This window comes from Phascolarctos cinereus, unplaced genomic scaffold, assembly GCF_003287225.1.
Source record: "Phascolarctos cinereus isolate Bilbo 61053 unplaced genomic scaffold, phaCin_HiC Scaffold_4;HRSCAF=312, whole genome shotgun sequence".
Lineage (NCBI taxonomy): Eukaryota > Metazoa > Chordata > Mammalia > Diprotodontia > Phascolarctidae > Phascolarctos > Phascolarctos cinereus.
Window position 1 is genome coordinate 299,062,373 of NW_027555847.1, and position 20,587 is coordinate 299,082,959.

A 20,587-nucleotide genomic window follows, 5' to 3' on the forward strand; every position below is an offset into this window, starting at 1 on the left:
ATATATATTGGAGATATGAGACCTTTATCTGAGAAACTGTCCAAAAATTGTTTCCCAAATTTCTGCTTTCCTTCTGATCTTGGTTACACTGGCTTTATTTGTACAAAACCTTTTTAATTAAATGTAATCAAAATTATGCACTTTATATCTCCCAATACTCTATCTCTTGTTTATTCATACATTTTTTACCTATCCATAAGTCTGATAAGTATTATGTTCCATGTTCTTCAAATTTTCTTGTATTTTGTATCCAGGTGTTGTACACATTTTGACCTAATCTTGGTAAATGGTGTAAGATATTGGTCTATGCGCAATTTCTACCAAACTGCTTTCCAGCTTTCCCAACAATTTTTACCAAATAATGAATTATTATCCCCAAAACTTTACACTTCTCAAACACAAGGTTTCAATAGTCATTTGCTGCTGTAAAATTGTATGTCTACTCTGATCCACTAATCTACCTTTCTATTCCTTAGCCAGTACCAAAGTTTTGATAATCAAAACTGCTTTATAATATAGTTTTAGATGTAATACTGCTAAACCTCCTGCCTTTACATTTTTTTATTAGCTCCTTTGACATTCTTGACCTTTTGTTCTTCCAGATGAATTTTGTTCATTTTTTTTTGTAATTTAATCGGGATAGCATTGAATATATAGAATAATTTAGGCAAAATTGTCATTTTTACTATATCAGCCCTGCCTACCTAGGAACAATTAATATTTCTCTGATTATTTAAATCTGATTTTATTTTTATGAGAAGTTTTTATAATTTGGTTCATATTGTTCCTGAGTTTGTTTTGGCAGATGCACTCCCAGGTATTTTATACTGTCTACAGTTATTTTAAATGGGGTATCTCTTACTATTTCTCCCTGCAGGATTTTATCAGTGATATATAGGAATGCTGATGATTTATGTGGGTTTACTTTATATCCTGCCACTTTGCTAAAATTATTGTTTCAACTAACTTTTTAGTTGAGTCTTTAGGATTTTCCAAGTATATCATCATACTGTCTGCGAAAAGAGAGTTTTATTACCTCATTGCTCATTCTGATGCCTTTCATTTCATTTTCTTCTCTTATTGCTATTGCTAGGATTTCCAATAGAATATTGGATAATATTGGTGACAGTGGGCATCCTAGTTTCATACCAGTTCTTACTGGGAAGGCTTATAGCTTATCCCCATTACAAATTATACTTGCTGATGGTTTTAGGTAAATGCTTCTTATCAATTTAAGAAAAAAAATCTATTTATATCTATGCTTTTTCAATAGACATGTTTTTAATAGACGAGTGTTGTATTTTATCAAAATCTTTTTCTGTAGCTACTGATATAATCATATGATTATTGTTACTTTTATTATTGATATAATCAATTAATAGTTTTCCTTATGTTAAACCATCCCTGCATTCCCCTGGTCACAATGTACAATCTGTTGTAATCTCCTAACTAGAATTTTATTTACAATTTTTACATTCATATTCATTAATGAAATTGGTCTATAATTTTCTTTCTCTTTTTTACTCTTCCTGGTCAATATCATACATGTCTCTCTTTGCCTATTATTCCAGATAATTAATTTAACACTAGAATTAGTTGGTCTTTAAATGTTTGGTGGAAAGTCATTTGTAAATCCATCTGGTGCTGATCTTCTTTCTCAGGAAGCTCACTTATGGTATGTTCAATTTCTTTTTCTAAAATAGGTCTATCTAGATATTCTAGTTCCTCTTCTGCTAATCTAGGCAGTTTACATTTTTGTATATATTCTTCCATTTCACTTAGATTGTTGAGTTTGTTAGCATATAACTGGGCAAAACAATTCCTCATAATTGCTTTGATTTCATCTTTGTTAGTGGTATATTCACCTTTTCATTTTTAATATTAATGATTTGGTTTTCTCTTTTTAAAAATCATATTATTAACCAATGCCTTATCTATTTTATTGTTTTTTCCCCTCACAAAACCAATTCCTAGTTGTATTAATTCAATGGTTTTCTTATATTCAATTTTATTAATCTCACCTTTAATTTTTAGGATTTCCAATTTAGTGTTTTAATTGGGGATTTTTAGGTTGCTTTTTAAAGTTTTTTTAAAATCACATATCCAATTAATTGGTCTGTTCTTTCTCTATTTTGTTGATTTAGAGATATGAATTTTCCTTTGATTACTGCTTTTGCTTTAACCTCTTAGTGAACAGTAGTAACATCAAGGCCTTTCAGTTTTAAAGCTTCACCACTTTAAATTTAGTAGTCACACTTCTTCAGGGATCTCATAACTCCTATAGTATCAAATTCAACATTCTTCTATCCTGAAATCATTGGTTACGCTGTTCAACACAGAATCAGTTGGAATTTTCTTGTCTGTTCATAAGAACTATGTGAAGAAACAAATATTCAATTGGATATTTCACACGATGTTTATTAAAGTTAGAGAATCATCTAACTTTTAAAAAAATTAGTAAGCCTTATTTTTTAGACTCTAGGGATGCAAATACTGAAATGAAAAAAAAAACCCAACCCATTATCAATGACCCTACACTCTACTAAGTAAACCCCTCATGTGCCTACATCCCAATATTCTGATAGTTTTCCTTTGCTTGTTTTTTTTAAAATATAACTCAAAATTAGCTAATTATGTTAATTATCTTCCATTTTAAAAAAATTTCCCCTTCTGTCAGCCCAGACATTTTGTGATTTTCTACCTTTTTACTACAAAACCAAACCATTCTCCCAACGGTTTTTTAATGTCTAAGTTACTGGAATATATACTGGGTCTATCAAGGCAAGTTTTTAAAGTACTGGGTAACATACTAAGGAATATGGCAGACTAAACACTTTTCCTAATCCCCACTGACTCTCAAAAAAAATACAAAAAGTAAATTATATGCCAATATTATAGTAATTAAAGTTGAATCGTGGGGGGGGCCGCAAAAGAAAGAAGCCTTCAGGAATTAACATACAAGAAAGCTAATCTTTAAAGGTCTTCCTTCTCCCCTCTATAAGCCACAAGGCTCCTGGTACTGAGGTACAAATCAACTGGAAAGCCTGGCTCTGGGAACTATGCTGAGATCCCTCCTTATATCATTTCACCTCACACTTTATCACACTGTTCCCCTCCCCCTGCCCCAATTAAGGCTATAGAGGCTGGGCAGATCCTTATTAGGGTCAACCAATGAAAGAAAGTACAAAAATGAAGGGAGGATCTGGGGCAAGGAAGCAATATGAGTTGGGTAGCACTGAGTCTGAAAAGGAAACTAAAATTTAGCTAGGGCTACTCTAGTTGCCCCCTCCTCCTGCCCCAAAAGCTATTTGAGGCAGAGACTCAAGTCAGTATACACTTAATCCCCTGTGTGGCAGGAGGCTGAGATAGTTTTTCCGCCTGGCCCCACCGTACCTATAGGCAAAGAGGGAGGAGTCACAAATTAAGTGACAGGAATGGGGGGGAGGGAAGAAAAAGCACAGGCAAATAAAACAACAGAGAAGATAATAAAACTAAAAGGAAAAGTACTAAATGGATGACAAAGTTCTTTTAATAAATATTATAGAACAAAGGAAAGTGAATTAAAGCCTAATGAGACAGAATCCTGTGGAATCGCAATAAAGTCTGAAACAAAAAGAAATTCCAGAATGGGTCAAAAGATGAAGAGACAGGTTTAAGGCATTCCTGGAAAGAAAAAAAAAAGTGAGTATAATATTAGATTTGCAAGTATCTCAAACAACAAATAAATATAATTACCAAGGAAAGAAAAAAAGTAATGAAATAAATTTCACTGCATTTAGAGGCTTGGGTCTTTTTTTTTTAAGAGAAAGCTCAACCTAGACAGTTAAAAAAAAATTAAGGCGAATCATGAAGAGACAAAAAGCACATAAGGGAATAAAGTAGAATTTAAAGAAATAGGAGACATGAAGGTACAGGAGCAGAAGCTCCAAATCCCATAATCCCACTAGTGATGAATCAATGTATTTTGTGGGACAAAACAACAGAATGGAAGAGGTTCATACTGGAAAGAAGGGAGGACAGAGAGCAATGGAGAATATACCATTAAAGTCCATGAGGACTTCTACAGTCTCTCAGCAAAAAGCTGGGCTACAGGGGAATGGGAGAGAGGTGGCAGAAAAGAGGAATCAAAGCCAGGAAGTAAAAGGGAGGGGTTTTTAACCCAATGGAGAAAGAGAACGGGGTCCAACAAAAGAACACTAACTATGGGGGAAGAAGAGATATATGCCAGTGATGGGAAATGGTGACTTATGATGGGTTTAACCTAGGGGAAGTTAGTACATGGAAGACCACCTTCTCTAAGATTACATTGGACAACATCACGTGTCAAGAAGGAAATTTGAGGGCTAGGGGCAGCTGGCTTCTTACAGGAGTTAGGATGGATTAAAAAATAAGATGGCTTAACAAATGAGAAAATGGTACCTGGAAGAACAGGATGCAGAACTGGACAATTTGGGACACTAATTCCTACAATTAGATGGCTTCTATCGATATTACTTGCCTAATGAATTTCTAAGAATAAGGTACAAAAAGAGAAAAGAGATGTTTTGGCAGAATCTATAAAGGCAAAATTTGTTTGAATAGGGAACTCCAATACTTTAAAAGCTTTAACTCCATGACAAACACAAAGAAATCAAAGAATAAAAAAATAAAGATGTAGAACAAGAATCAGAATAAAACTTCAGAAAAGGAAAGGAAGAGAATTAATGAGAGAAATAAAGTGAAGAAGTTCTTTTTAGAAAAACATGCAAAAAACCCCCAAATATGTTGTTGTAGGAGAGGGCAAGAAGGAAATTTTTTAAACTAACCACTTAATTGGAAGTAGGGCAGTTAGGTAGCTCTGTGGATAGAGCAATGGCCCTGGAGTCAGGAGGATATGAGTTCAAATCTGGCCTCAGACATATAATACTCACCAGCTCTGTAACTCTGTGCAAGTCACTAATCCCAATTGCCTCACCAAAACAAAAAAATCCCAAATGGGGTCAAAAAAAGTTGGATATGACTGAACAACAACAAATAACTGAGGTGGGAAGGATGAGAGGAAGAAATAGATAATCAAATAAATTACTTAAATAAAATTTAAGTACCCCTCCAAAAAAACTAGCAAAGAAGTTGACAAATTTGGAGGTGGGTTTAAAAAAAACTTTTAAAAAATGTAATATTAGATCTACAAGTGAAGGAAAACAAACATAATTGTCACAACCCTAAATGTCAATAGATAAATAATCCAATAAAATAAAAGAGTGCCAGAATAGATAAGAAACTAATCATTCAAGAAAGACAAAAATTAAAGATGGACTAAAACAGAAAAGCTGGTACAAAATTTGCTCTGGAACAGATATATCCAAAAAAAGCAGGTGTTAAAGTCATGCTATCAGACAAAGGAAAAATAAAAATTCACAATATCAGTAGAGATAAACAAGGAAATTACACTATGCTTAAAGGAACCATTGGGGCAGCTACATGTTGCAGTGGATAGAGCACCTCGATTCAGGAGGACCTGAGTTCAAATGTGACCTCAGACACATAACACTTACTAGCTGTGTGACTTTGGGCAAGTCACTTAACCCCATTGCCCAGCCAAAAAAAAAAAAAAAGAGAAAAAAATCACATTAAAGGAAACCATAGACAATGAGCCAATAATAATATTGTGTTTACGTTGAATGGCATAACACTTATATTCATAAAAGAAAAATTGTTTTAATTGCAAAAAGTTTTACAGATTAACACAATCAGAGTAGAAGTACTGAATGTTCCTCTCTCAGAGCTGAACCAATCTAACAGAAAGATAAAAGGGAAAATACAGAACTGACAAAACTGTTGAAGAATTTAAATTGAAAAGATTTATTGCACCTTTTGAATGGGACCACTAAAGACTGTATATATTCTGCAGCAACACATGGCATTTTCACAAAACAGACTATGTTAAATGTAAAAAAATACCCAAAACATCCTTTACAAGCCATAACACAATAGAAAACAGCAATCAATTTAGAGAACATGAGCACATACCTAAATTAAGATTCAACAATGAAATCCTAAATAATGAGTGGATCAAAGAACAAATAATAGAAACTATTGCGTGGAAGATAAAGATAATGATAAGACAATATACCAAAGTTTCTCCTCTGCAACTACAGCAACCCTGGGGGAAGGGAATTATATAACTAAAACATACCTTAACAAAGTAGAAAAAAAAGAAAGCCAACAAAAACTCCAAATAAGCAAATGTTGAAATCTGTGTAAAATTAGAGAAGCAGACAAACTAGAAACCAAAAGACTATAAAACTAACAATCAAAAGTAAAAGCTAGTTCTTTGAAGAGAGTAATATGCTTGATAAGCCTTTAGCCAACCTGATGAAAAAGAGTTAAATCAACAAAATGAAAAAATGAACAATGTGAAATCACAACAAACCCTTAGAAATAAAATTATTAGAACCTACTATATGTGGTTCTATGCTAACAAAACTGAGAATTTAAAGATACAGAGAATTAGCTACAAAAATATAACACACCTAAATTAATAGTACACCAAACAGATCTTAAATAATTCAATTTGAGAAAAAGAAATAGAAATAGCTTTAAAGGAACTACGAAGGTGTGGAGGTGGGGGACAAGACCCTGGTTTAAATGTATTTACAGAAGAGTTCAACTAAACTTTTAAAGAATAATTAATGCCATATATAAGGAGCCAATTAAAATATATAAGAATACGAGACATTCCCCAATGATAAATGGTCACTTAGGCATGTGAATGGGCAGTTTTCTAAGGAAGAAATCAATAGCCATATGAAATAATGTTCCAAATCACTAATCATTAGAGAAAGGCAAATTAAACCAACTCTGAGGTACTGTGACATACCCATAGGATTGGCAAAGTTGACAAAAAAGGGAAAGGATAAATGTTGGGGAGGCTGTGAGAAAACAAGCACATTGATGCACTACAGATGGAGCTATGAACGGGCAGTTATTCTGGAAAGCAATTTGGAACTATGCCCCCAAACTTATTAAATTAATGACTCAGCAATGCCACTTCTAGACATATACTCCAAAGGGATCAAAGATAGAGAAGAGCCTAAATGTACAGAAATGTTTATAGAAGCTCTTTTCGTAGAGGCAAAGATCTAGAAACTAAAAAGATGCCCATAAACTGCAAAATAGCTGACCTCCCTGGTTTCCTTTAAGTCCCAACTAAAAAGCTACCTTCTACAGAAGTCTTTCCAGCCTCTCTTAATTGCAGTCCCTTCCCTATTTAAATTACTTTCTACTTATCTACTTATATAGCTTATTTTGTACATATTTGTTTACATGTTGTCTCTGGGATTAGATTGTAAACTCCTTGAGGGCAGGGGCTTTTTTTTGCCTCTTTAGGTATCCCCAGCACTCAAGCAATGTCTGGCACATAGTAGGTATTTAATCAATGTTTACTGATTAGTTGATTATACAAATGTAATAGAATACTATAGTGCCATAAGAAATGATGAATGGGATAGCTTCAGAAAAACCTGTGAAGAAATGTCTGAATTAATGCCAAGTAAAGTAGACAGAAGCAGAACAATTTTATACTCTGACAAGAGCAACTCGAAAGACTTCAGAATTCTTATCAATGTAATATCAGACCATGATTCCAGAGCATAGATGATAAAACATAATCCCCACCTCCTGACAGAAAGATGATAGATGAGACATGCATAATGACAGATTTTTTTTTGTTATAACCGATGTGTAATTTCTTCCACTTGACTATACATTATTTGTTACAAGGATTTTATTTTTTTTTCTTCTCCCCCAATGGTGAAAGGAAATGTGGCAGGGAGAAAAAAACAAATATTTACTATTTTTTTTTAAAAGAAGTTTAAAAAAAGTATATCCATTTATAAAAAATGTTTAAAGGAGAGAGCTACGGACTGGCCCTGGAGTCAAGAGACCCTGAGTTCAAATCTGGTCTCAGACAAGACGCTTGACACTTATTAATTAGCTGTATGACCCTGGGAAAGTCACTTTAACTCCAACTGCCTAAAAAGAAAAAAAAATCAATGCAGGAAAGAAGAGAGCTATAGACCAATATAATTACTGAATATCAATTCAAAAATGCTAAATAAAATCCTGGCAAAAAGGCAAGGCAAAAAGCTGGCAAGAAGATGAAAGCAATTTTTCCAAAAAGCCATTCATCCTGATTAAGATGGATCTAAAACAAAGATTCAAGGATAGAGCAACAATAGCAAAATAATTAATATAATTAATCATATTAAGGGAAAAAAATTTAAAACCTCATCATTATATCAATACTCAAGTGGATCTGTGACCTCATTGATTTTGGGGTTCCCTCCAACAATGCATATTACAATGCAGTCTTACCTGCCCATCCTGCTGTTGAGACTCAACTATGTTTACCCAGAATTTCACCACATAAGAGTCCATCTCAACATTCTGGGTGGATGGATACATACAGAGATAGATATAGAAAGAAAAAACATTTATTAATTACTATAAGCCAAGCACAGTGCTAAGAGCTGGGATTACAAATACATGAGAAAAGAAAGGCAGTCCCTACCCTCAAAGAGCTTACATTCTAATTAAGGAAGACAACAAATAAAAGAACCGCAAAGCAGGTGGAGGGTCGTGGGAGAAGTTAGAAAAGTAGTCCAGAAAATTTAAGCCTGGTTAGAAATGCCCACAGCTGGCATGGGGATCTCCTCTCATGGAAGTCTGGGAGAAGGAACTCAGTATTTTGAGAAGACCATAGGGGTGGAGGTATTATTTACTAGCATAAGAAGGCTGCTGGGACAGAGGCTGAGAAGTGGTCTGGTGAGTGGCTGAGCAAAGTCTGAAGCAAGCATGCTGCTGGAATCCTTTCTTGTTCTCTCCTGATTTTGCAAGGGAATCAACAGAGTTCTCTGACCATCCACCTGTCATCCTTCATTCTTGGCACATGTCCAGCCCTTCTTCTATTCCTGTCATACAATTCCTTGATAATCCTTTACTCTTGTTCTTTGGAGTTCTTCATTCCTTGTGTATTACAACCTTTTCAAGCCCTCCATAAGACTGTCCATTTTTGGCCAGGGCAACCCATTATTATATCAACAAATGAATAAGCCCTTGTTAGAGTCCAATGCTCATTTATGCTTTTAAAAAGAGAAACCCTACAAATAAGAGCATAGAATGATCTTTTATTAATAAGATATAAATTATCTAATCTAAAACCATGAGCTAAAATTATTTGCAAAAGGAAAACAGGACAAGCTTTCCCAAATAAACAGCAGAGTAAAGCAAGGATGCCACCTTTTCTCAAATGTTCTAGAAATGGAAACAATAGCAATAAGTTATAGAAATTAAAAGTATAAACATGAGAAAAGTAACCAAAGTTATCCCCATTGGCTGATTATGTAATGTTTTATTTAGAAAATCTTAGTAATCAGCAAAGAAACTAACTGAGAAGTTCACAGCTTCACTGAAGTTGCAGGCTACAAAATAACCCTCAAAAATCAACATTTTTACAGAGTGATGACAAAATCAAGGCAGTTAATGATAGAAAGGGGAGTCCCACTCAAAATAACTAAAAAATGCATAAACTATTTGGGAATCAACCTACCAAAACACATTCAATACCTACATCAATACAATTACAAAAAAGAAATAATAAACAATTTAAATAAGTGAAGAATAATTAGTGTCATGGCTAGGCCATGCCATGCCAATACAATAAAAATGACAATACCGTGAATTTAATTTACAGATACAGTGTTATGCCAAACTATGTAAGGGATACTTGACAGAGCTATACAAAATGGAATTCATTTAGAAGAACAAAAGATCTAGAACATAAAAAATGATAATGAAAGAATGTAAAGATGAAACAGGAATATCCCTTTCAGAACTCAAATTATAATACAAAGCAGTAATTAAAATGATTTAATACCGGTTAAAAATATAAAAGTAGATGAGTAGAACAGACTAAACAAGGAAGAATCAGAATAACTGAATACATTGGTGATCCATCAATCCTTCTATTTGACAAGAACTGCAGGAAAAGCAGAAAGCAGCTTTGCAGAAATTAGAATTAAACTAGAGTTTCATGGATCCCTTTGCCAATATAGTGAAATCTACAGACCACTTCTCAGAATAATTTTTAGATGTACATAGTAAAATACATGGGATTGCCAAAGGAATCAATTGTATTGAAATAATTCTTTGAAAAAAAAGTGTGTGTGTGTGTGTGTGTGTGTGTGTGTGTGTGTACCTCCTGGTTTAAATCAATTATCTCACACCATCTTCGACAATAAATAACAAATATAAATAAATAAAATAAAAATGTAGGTGTATCCTGAATATTAAAGCCATACAAAATATTATTTTGAATATTAAATATTAAAGCACATTAAAAGATCACAAAAATATTAAAAGATCATTTTTTAAAATTACAAGAGAAGCAGATCATGTCTTTCACAGCTCTGTGAAGAGGTTGAATTCTTAATCAAACAAGGAATAGAGGCAATTACAACTGAAAAAATTTGTGTATAAGCAAAAGGAATGCTTGTTGTTTGTCCTTCATTCTCAAAGAAGACCAATGATATCAGGAGGGTGACATCCCCACTTGCATTTAAATGAGGCAGGGCTGTGCAAAGTCATCAGTCTCACTCTCTCCATAGTTATCTGAGTCTGGTGGGAAGACATAGGTCAAGGAAGACCAGAGATGCAGTGGGAGACCTTGGCCTTTTTAAGCTAAGTTGTTTCCCAAGTCTTAGTTTGTCTGAGGCAATAACCCTTTGGTGATTTAAGGCAAGGTAAGAAATGAGGCAAAAGATGGCCTAGTTTCCCTCTCAAAGGAAAAAGAATCAAACTTGGAGGGGAATACTCTCAGAGTTTCTGGCCAGAACAGAAACAATTGTTATTTACGCTCCCTCTGAGCCATCAAAACCCAAACAAGGGCCAGGTGAGGCTTGGGATGGGACATATTATTGGCCAATCAGCAAGAGCCAGAGCGATCTGGGTTTAAGGCATGGTCAAGTAACTCCATTTGAATCCTAAAGAGCTTTACCAAAGCTTGGTTTTCCAGAGTTCTATTTCAAGAAATTGAAAAGGTTTTATATAAGCAAAATAAATGTAACTAGGATAAGAAGGGAAGTTGTCAACTAGGGGAAAAAATTTGTACCAAATATTTGATAGGGGATTGATATCCAAGATAAAGAGCAAAGTAAAAAATAAATAACCAAAAAGCCATTTTCTCATGGAAAAAAAATCTTTGCTTCAACTGTCTTTGCTTTAAAACCCTAAAACTTAGCCTAGATCTTGGTACATAGTAAAGGCTTAATAAATGGCTTTTCAAGAATTCATTCATTTGTCAAAGGATAGACAGTTTTCAAAAAGAACCACCACATGAAAGAATGCTCCAAATTACTAATAAGAGAAATAAAACATTAACAACCCAGAAGTCTCATATTACAAGTAGCAAAATGGCAAAGATGACAAAAATTGGGAATGATCAACATTCAAGGGATTGTGTGAAAGACTGGGCACACTTAGTGCTGTGAATCAGTCTAACCATTCTGAAAAGCAACTTGCAATTGTGCAAAGAAAGTGAATAAAATATTTATATTTTTTGACCTAGAGAGTCCCACTGCTATGCATATACCTCAGGGAAGTTAATGACAAAAGGCCCCACATATACTAAAATATTTTCATCATTAATTTTTATGGGGCAGCTAGGTGGCACAGTGAATAGAGAGAGCAGTGGGCTTGGAATCAGGAAGATTCATTTTCACGAGCTCAAATCCAGCCTTGGATGCTTACTAGCTGGGTGACTCTGGGTGAGTCACTTAACCCTGTTTGCTTCAGTTTCCTTGTCTATAAAATGAGCTGGAGAAGAAATGGAAAACCACTCCAGTATCTTTGCCAAAAAAAAACCCCAAATGAAGGACAGTTAGGTGGCACAGTAGATAGAGCTCCAGCCTTGGAGTCAGAGGACTTGAGTTCAAACCCAGCCTCAGACACTTGAAACTTACCAGCTTTGTGACCCTGGGCAAGTCACTTCATCCCAATTGCCGCACAAAAAACCAAAACACAACACCCAAATGGGGTCATGGGGATCAGACATGACTAACAACACAACAAAAAGGACAACAAAGACAAAAGGCTAAAGACAAGTGACATTATAAGTGGGGAAGAGCTAAACACATTATGGCATAAGACAGTTATGGAATATTACTAAGAGAAGATGTAAGAAACTATGCATATGACAAATATGGATAAGCATGAAAGAACTTACGAACAGATGTAGAGAGAGGAAGGCAAGACCAGGAAAATCATATACAGAAATACTCTAACAATCTAAATAGAAAAAAACAACAAAGCAATTGAAAACTAAATGCTGCAGAATTGTAATAATCAAGCAGGGGTAATATATCACTGACATTGAACTTTTTATATAACGGAAGACTTATTCAATGGTTTGGCGAGTTTTGCTGATTTTTTTCACCTAATTATATGCATGTCTTGAACCGAGTAATAGATTGGGAAATTGAAGTAAAAACAAAAGATATCAATAAAAATTTGTTTAAAAAAAATAGGGAATAAGACAAGGCAAGAAAAGTAGCAATATAAAACATGTGGACAATCAACAATTTAGACTACAACAATCAACATCAACAATTTAGACTCACGGTATGAAGTTTGTCTAAATTTGTAAAAACTCAGAATTATACAATCTTCTCAAAGAAATTATTTTATTTTTTCAAACACTGTATATGTGACACAATATAATGAATTTAAGAAGATTTACCAAAAAAAGGTTTATCTGACAGACTTTAATGTAGACAAAAGAATCATTTGTAACTAGCATATTGTTTATAAATCAGAAAACAAGTCAACAAACATTTATTAAGGACCTACTGTGTGACAATCACTAGGCAAAAGATGGTCCCTGCACACAAGACAATAACCAAAAATCTTTGTACAAAACAAAATACAGAATAAATTGGACATAATTTCATAGATCCTTAAATAGAAGACCTCAGGGCCCTATTTCTACCTTGTATTCTATTCTCATATTCCCTATTCTAGCCTCAAAAAACTCAAAAAGTATTTTTTTCCTATAGTCATCTTCTCTTCATTCCCTCCTAGCACAGAGGAAGAAGTATCCTTCCCCCCTCCACCATTAAGCCCTCCCACATATGCCATGTCTCCTATCCCCTCCAGTTGAGACCTCTGTTCCTCAATCATTCTTCCCTACCAAACATCACTTTTTCACCTCCTTCCCTGAAGTTCTCCCTATCTGGTAAAACAAACAAAAAACCATGTTTGCTTGATCTACCCTAAAAACTAATGCCCTTCCTTTTATTGACAAATTTCTCAAACCAGTCGACTCCATCGGAACTAGACACTACAATCTGACATCAGTACCAAACCTTTCTACTGAAACTTGTTCTCAAAGTTCTCTACTGGCCTAATCCTAGAACTTTATCTCAAATCCTCATTCTTCTTGTTATCTCAGAAGCACACACCATCTACCACGTTCCTGCTTCAATTCCAACAAATATTTATTAAAAGAGCCAACAATTCACAAAGCACAAAATTGTCACTCTCTCCAAAGAACATATATTGTCTTGGGGGCATAAGGACGGGAAAGGGAAATATGTGCAAAACAGGGAGTGACCGGGAGAGATCTAAAGTGTTGAAGGAATATTTGGTGAGCAAGAAAATGATTTCAGCTGTTAGGATCAGGTAAGGCTGTGTTACAGTGGTAGTACTTGGACCAAGGCCTTGAAAGTAAAGAAGCTAGAATGTGAAGATCAAGTCTATTCTAGGCAAGAGACACTAATTATGAAATTCTCCATTTTAAGACATTGTCCTCTCTGGACTTCAGCATCGATCTTAGCACTATTTTAGTCCTACCCTTTCTACCTATTCCACTGGCTCCTCTTCTTCCTCTCTTGCTTCTTAAACACATAAGAAGCACTTCCCCACTCCCCCAACCTCTATGGTTCCTTCCATTGGTAATCTCAACCACTTTAGTTGACTCAAGGCTCACTTCAATATAGGTGGCATTGTGTTATAATTCAAAAAGCTCGCTGGCTTTGGAGACAGTTCAAATCCTGCCTCTCACCTATGCTACCTAGAGAAAGTGACTTTCGATGGCCTCTAAGGTACTTTCTAGCTTTAAACTAATGACTGGCAAATCTCTAGCTCTACTAGAGCTGAAAACTTTTCAGTTCTACTTCTCAGTCAACAAGCATTTATGAAGTATATACTACATGCCAGGCAAAAAGCTAAATGTTGGGAATACCAGGAAAGGTGAAGATATTCCTTATACTCAAGAAGCCCACATTCTAATATTGGAAACAATACACGTACCTACTATATAGCAACATACTCAATATACAGAGAGTAGTTGAAAGGTTAATTCCCAAGAGGGGAAGCATTAGCAGCCAAGGTGGACTGGGTAAGGCCTTGTAGAAGGTGGAATTTGAATTGAATAACTCAAAATATCCAACTAAAATAAATATCTTTTCCCCAAATAGTGATCATTGAGCACTGGACTGGAGTCAGAGAAATTCAGTTCAAATCCTATCCTGGACAAGTCATTTCAACTTTCAAGAGGCCCACTTTCTTCAGCAGTAAAGTGAGTGAGCTTGGATGAGATGATCTCTTAGAAAGTCCCACCCAGTTTTAATCTAAGATCCTGATTTCCTTTCATGTCAAAGTTATGACAGAATTATTTTAATTTTTTCAAACACTGTATATGTGACACAATATAATGAATTTAAGACTTACAAAAAAGGTTCAAACATATAACTCATCTCTGACTTCTTTCTTTTCATATACCTCCATCTCAATTCTTATTCTCCTCAACTTCTGGCAGCCTTTGACACTGTTAATTACCCTCTTCCTAGACAGACTTTTCCTCCTCCTTTTTTTCCAGACACCACTCTCTCCTGGTTCTCCTCCTGCCTATTGGACTGCTGCTCCTGTCTCCTTTGCTGGATCCTCTTACAGGTCACATCCTCTAACCGTAGATGTCTCTTAGGGTCCTATCCTGGGCCCCCTTCTCTTCTTCCTCCATACTACTTCCCTTGGTAAAAACATCAGCTCTCACATATGCTGATCATTTTCAAATGCTGCGCTAACCTCTTTGCTGACCTCCAATCTCTCATCTCCCAACTGCCTTTCAGAGCTCTTAAACTAAACATGTCCAAAACACATCAATATCTTTCCTCCTAAATTCTTTTCTCCCACCTTCCCTATTATTGTAGAGGGCAACACCATGGTCCCAGTCCCTCACTCACACCCTAGGAGGCATACTGGACTCCTCAGTATCTATCACCCTCTCTATTCAATCTGTTGCCAAGGCCTGTTGATTATACCTTTGCAATATCTCCTGAATGTTCCTTTCCCTCTTCCAACAACCCAAGTTTCCTCCTAGTCAATAAGCTCCAGTGGCTCTCTATTACCTCCAGGATCAAAGAAAAAAATCCTGTTCGAAGCTCTTCATAACCCACCCCCTTCCTACCTTTCCAGGGTTCTCACACCTTGTTCTCCACCATGTACTTACTTTTGGATCTGGCGACACTGGTCTCCCTGAGGTTCCACAAACAAGATTCTCCATCTCTTGGCTGTGGGCATTTTCTCTGGCTGTCCCTCATACCTGGAATGCTCTTCCTCCTCATCTCCACCTATTGGCTTCCTTTATGTGCCAGATAAAATTCTACAGGAAGCCTTTCCCAACCCCTCTTAATTCTACCCATCTTCCCTCTTTTAATTAATTCCTAATTATCCTGTATATAACTAGTTTGTACATATTTATTTGCTTGTCACCCCAATTAGATTGAGAGCCCCTTGAGGGCAAGGATGGTCTTTCACCTCTTTTTTGCATCCCCAGCACTTAGCAGAGTGCCTGGAACATAGGAGGTGCTTAATAAATGTTTACTTACTAAACACTATGCCTATTGAATTCTTCTTTTGAAATGTTTCTTATATTTTTCTCCTTCTTTTCATCCCTAATCCAGGGCCTTATTATCTCAAGCCAGAACTGTATTAGGTTCATAACTAGTCCCCACCCCCTCCTCCCCACCTCCAAACCATTTGCAAATTGTTGCCTAAAATACTTACTTCTTCAATAACATTCAATGGTTTCCCACTTCCTAAAGACTAAATCTTCAGACCCAGAAAAAAGTCTAGCTAGCTGTAAATGGCAGGAAAAGAAACTAATAATTTTCCTAGTGGATTCCAAATTAAGGACACTATCCTCTTCTAAGCTTTCAGTAAAATACTAGTATAGAAAAATGGAGCTAAAAGGCCTCAGCAAAGCCACCTTCCTATTTAGGGGGTGGGGGTGGGGGGAAGAATGGTCTAACCATAGCTGCTGAATTCTGTTATATCAGTTCTTCTTATCCTTCTCCTTGCCTCAGCTTTTCTTAATTACAGGCTTAATCCTTATAAAATCCAGTTCCAACACTGCCTCCCAATCTTCCAGAACCAAAACTTCAGAATAAACTCTTTTTTATTCCCCAGATCCAATAGGTTGCCATCCTAATGATTCTTCCAGCTGCCTTTTTAGTCTGTCTTCTAAACATTTTTTTACCACACCACCTAATTCCTCCAATTATCCCTTCACATTTGGATTATAGCAGCCCTCAACTCACCAAGCCATCTACTTAGTCTTCAAACCACTGATGAATCTCTTGGGTTCTGTACCCCTCTTTTTCAACCCAGTAACTCCCCGAATTCCCTGTATTTCAGCCAAGTTTCTCTTCACTGTTCCCTCTCTAGTTCAAGCTTTTGCTTGGGATGATCCCTTTTCCTCTACCCCAGTCTCCCCTCTCCAATCCCCCTAATAAGTCATAGGGAAGTGCCAAGGAATTCCCTTCACTAATGCTAGCTGTCACCTTCTCTGCAACTTAAGGTCTTAAGAGAGTTGCCAAGAGCGCTTGAGAAGCGAAGTGATGAGTCCCTCATCCCAGTAAGTATGTATCTGAGCAAAACTTGAACCCCGATCCACCTGGCAGGTTTCCACTACACCCCACTGCTTCTTAAAAGCCCAACTCAAAAGTCACCTTCTTGTAACATAACTTACCTTCTGTGATACCTTCTGTAATCACTTTCCTGTTAGAATCTCTAATTTGGCCTCATAATTGTAGGTGTTTTTTCCTAAAGCTCCCCTAAGTGTAAACTCACCAAGTGAAGGATATCTCATACAGTCTGCAGCCTTAATAGTGCCTTTTAAAAGTGTACTTATTGAGCATTAATAAATGCTTGTTGGATACCTTTTCCTACATCTTTACAGCTGCTTAAAAATGTGAGCATGTAAACAGTGACAGTGGGAAGAAACTACAGATATTGTACAGTGCTATAAGGCCTATTTAATTAGCAACACATTTGTAGGTCATGAAATGTGAGGGGGAAATTAATCCATTATTACCTGATCATAAAAATGCATTTTATGCACTTTTGAGAAATTTAGGACAAAAGCTTCCCACGTGTTTTAAGAACTAAGCCACGATCCTCAATGAACCAAAGAAAGAGGCTGCCACCTAAGCAGGATGAGGTTATAATGCTTATGTATCTCTTAGACGACTGTAGCAAAGTCCTTGGAAACACAACAGTGTTCTGGTTTCATATAATCTGGCTTTCAAACTTATTCCACTGAAATTGTTCTCTCCAAAGTTACTAATGATTTCTTAGTTGCCAAATCCGGTGGCCTTTTTCCCATCCTCATTCTCCTTGAATTCTCTTCAGCCTTTGACACTGCTGATCACACTATCCTTGATACCTTTCTTCTTCCCCGGGTTCTGGTTCACCCCTCCCTCTGAGTTCTCCTCCTACCTATCTGTCCACTCCTTCTGTCTCCTTTGCTGGATCCTCTCACAAATCAGCCTTCTAACTTTCTGCATCCCTTCAGTGTTTGGTCTTGGACCCTCTTCTCATCTCCGTCTATTCTACCTCACTTGACTATCTCATCAGCTTCCAAGTATTCTATGCTAATGACTCTCAAACCTACCTATCCCAGACTGAGCTCCCACGCTCTCTGCTTACCTCCAATCTTGAATCTCCTAAGGCCTTTCAGACATCTAGAATTGGTTGTCCAGTAGATATCTTAAACTAAACATGCTCAAAACTGAACTCATTAACTTTCTCCCTAAACCCTCCCCCACCCCTCACCTTCCCTATCACAGTGGAGGGCAACATCATCCTTCCAGTCCCTCAAGCTCACAACCTAGGTGTCATCTTCACTCATATACCCTGCTGGCAAACCCTGTCAATTTCACCTTTGCAATATCTCTTGAATGCAGCCCCTTCTCACCATGACATTGCCACTACTAAAGTACAGGCCCTCATCACCTCAGGTCTGGATCATTTTAACAGCCTGCTGGTGGGTTTACCTGCCTCTAGTCTCTTCCTCTCTCCTATCCATCCTCCCATTCAGACACTAAAGTGATTTTCCTAGAGTGCAGGTCCAACCATGTCACCTTGCTACTCAAAACAAACAAACAAACAAACAAAAACTCCAGTGGCTCCCTGTTGCTTCTGGGATCACATATAAAATGCTGTTTGGCATTCAAAGACCTTCATAACCTAACCCCTCCTACCTTTTCAGTCTTCTTATATCTTATTCCCCAACAAATACTTTGATTAAATGGCACTGTCCTCCAGGCTGTTCCATGAACAATACAGTTCATTTCTTGGCTTTGGGCATTTTCTCTGGCTGTCCCTAATACCTGGAACACTCTCCTCCTCATTTCCCACTATTGACCTTTCTAGCTTACTTTAAGTTCCAATTAAAATTCCTTCTTTTACTGGAAGCCTTCCGAACCCCTCTTAATTCTAGTGGCTTTCCTCTTAACAACTTTCTACCATACCACATGCTTACTTTTTATATATTTGCATTTTGTCTCTCCCCCATTAGACTGTAAGCTTCTAGAAGGCAAGGACTCTGCCTCAATTCGTATCCCCGGTGCTCAGCACAGTATCTGGTACATACTTGGGGCTCAATAAAGGTTTACTGATTGATTGATACTAATTACCTATTATGTATAAAGCAGGCCAAAAGAGAAAGGAATGAGGCCCTGCTCCCAAATCCATTCAGTATCTCACTAATTAGGGTGGATTTTCTAAACCTTTTCATCCTTCCTCAAGCCTCTCTTGGTCTCCCTAGGTCCTCTACCTCAGCTGAGAACCTAGCCTCATATTCACTGAAAAAAATCCAGGCCATCATCTGAGAACATTCAGATGTCCTCTGCCGTATTCTCCATCACACAGTGAGCTGCTGGAGAGCAGGGATTGGGTTTTTTGCCTTTTATTTTGTATCCACTCAGCACAAGGCATGCATATAGTAAGTGCTTAATAAATGCTTGTTGACTTTCTAAAGGCCTATGTCAAACATGAACAGAAAGGTAAATACAAAATTTCCAGGCAACACCTCCACCATGAGTAAAGTCATCTTAAGCAATTCATAGCCTAATAGTATACTCTCCCTCAAACAGCAAGGCATGTTAGTATTTGCCTCCATAATATATAATTGTATAACTATCTTTTATGAATTCACATTGCAGACTTCAAGAAACTCTCAATCTTGGAAGGCCTAAGAATTCTGTGTGGATAGAGCAGCTTTACTGACCAAAGTCAGCCTGAGGCAACAATCCAGGGAAATTTTCTAAATCTTGGTGGGTGTAGTCAACATATGGGTGGGGAGGAGGGGGAGGAGGGCAGGTTAAAAGGAAAACTCTTTTAGGTGGCTAACTGGGCCACACCCACCTCTTCCAGTCTTCCCCAATTCATCTTTTGCCAGCTACCTCCTCTTAGCTCAGCCTCTTTCAATTCCCATCCCCCTAACCTTGCTTTATTCCAACCATGAAAAAAGTGTAAAAAAATAGATCTTATTTTGTTTTAAAGCTTGGCAGCCCTCCTCACCTCATGACACGGTTTGATATGCTGGCAGGTAAGTAAAAAGATACTAAGTGTTCTGCCCTTTGCTGCAAGCCTGCTGCAATGACCAAATACCTAGGGGGGAAACCCTTCCACTACAGAAGGTTGTGTGCACATAACGTGGTTAATGGCCCACAAAGTCCTTAGTAATGAGCAAATTACTTTCTAATCTCATTGCAGTCAGCCCCAGCAAGGTGACTAGGTTACAATCAGATAAAAACCATTACAGGACCTTTGGGGTTTAATGGGAGCAGAAAGAGACAGCCCTGTCCAAACTTCTTCTCTGGCCAGGGGCTATATTTCCAATTAACTTCTCCAAACCAAGAGCCCTTTCCTTAGGCTCCACATTAACTCCCCTTTCCCCTCAAGGTCCCCATCGCCTACCTCTCCTCCCTGGCCGGACTTGGCTGGGGCTGCTTATGTTCTCAAACTCACAAGTGTGCCCTCGAAGGCTGGCAGGGAAAGGGTGCTGGGTTACCTGTGCAGCCTCTCCCCGTCGCAGGGTTCCACCTCCAAGGAAACTGAACCCCTCCCTTCTCCTTTCCCCCTCCAGAACAGCATTCAAATTCCAGCCGGCAGAGGCCTCTTAGCCCCGCCCCCAAGGCCCGCCCCCTGCACTGCAAGCTTTTTCAGCCCTGGGCAGGCGCCCTAACTGCTGCCTGACCAGCCTCGC

General features: G+C 37.2%; 1 protein-coding gene across 3 annotated transcripts in view; it reads right to left on the reverse strand.

Annotated features, from left to right (window-relative positions):
- The window catches only part of POLR3G (RNA polymerase III subunit G), a 69,351-nt gene extending 48,770 nt beyond the window's left edge, over positions 1 to 20,581 (reverse strand). For 2 of the 3 annotated variants that reach the window (XM_078153138.1, XM_021008277.2), the window contains exon 1: positions 20,393 to 20,581. In XM_078153138.1, coding sequence (XP_078009264.1) covers positions 20,393 to 20,475 — 83 coding nt within the window. In that variant the 5' untranslated portion in view covers positions 20,476 to 20,581. Of the gene's footprint in view, positions 1 to 20,298 lie in introns of all 3 variants that reach the window. The other variant, XM_021008284.2, reaches the window with a different exon arrangement.
- Between the last annotated feature and the right edge of the window lie 6 nt (positions 20,582 to 20,587).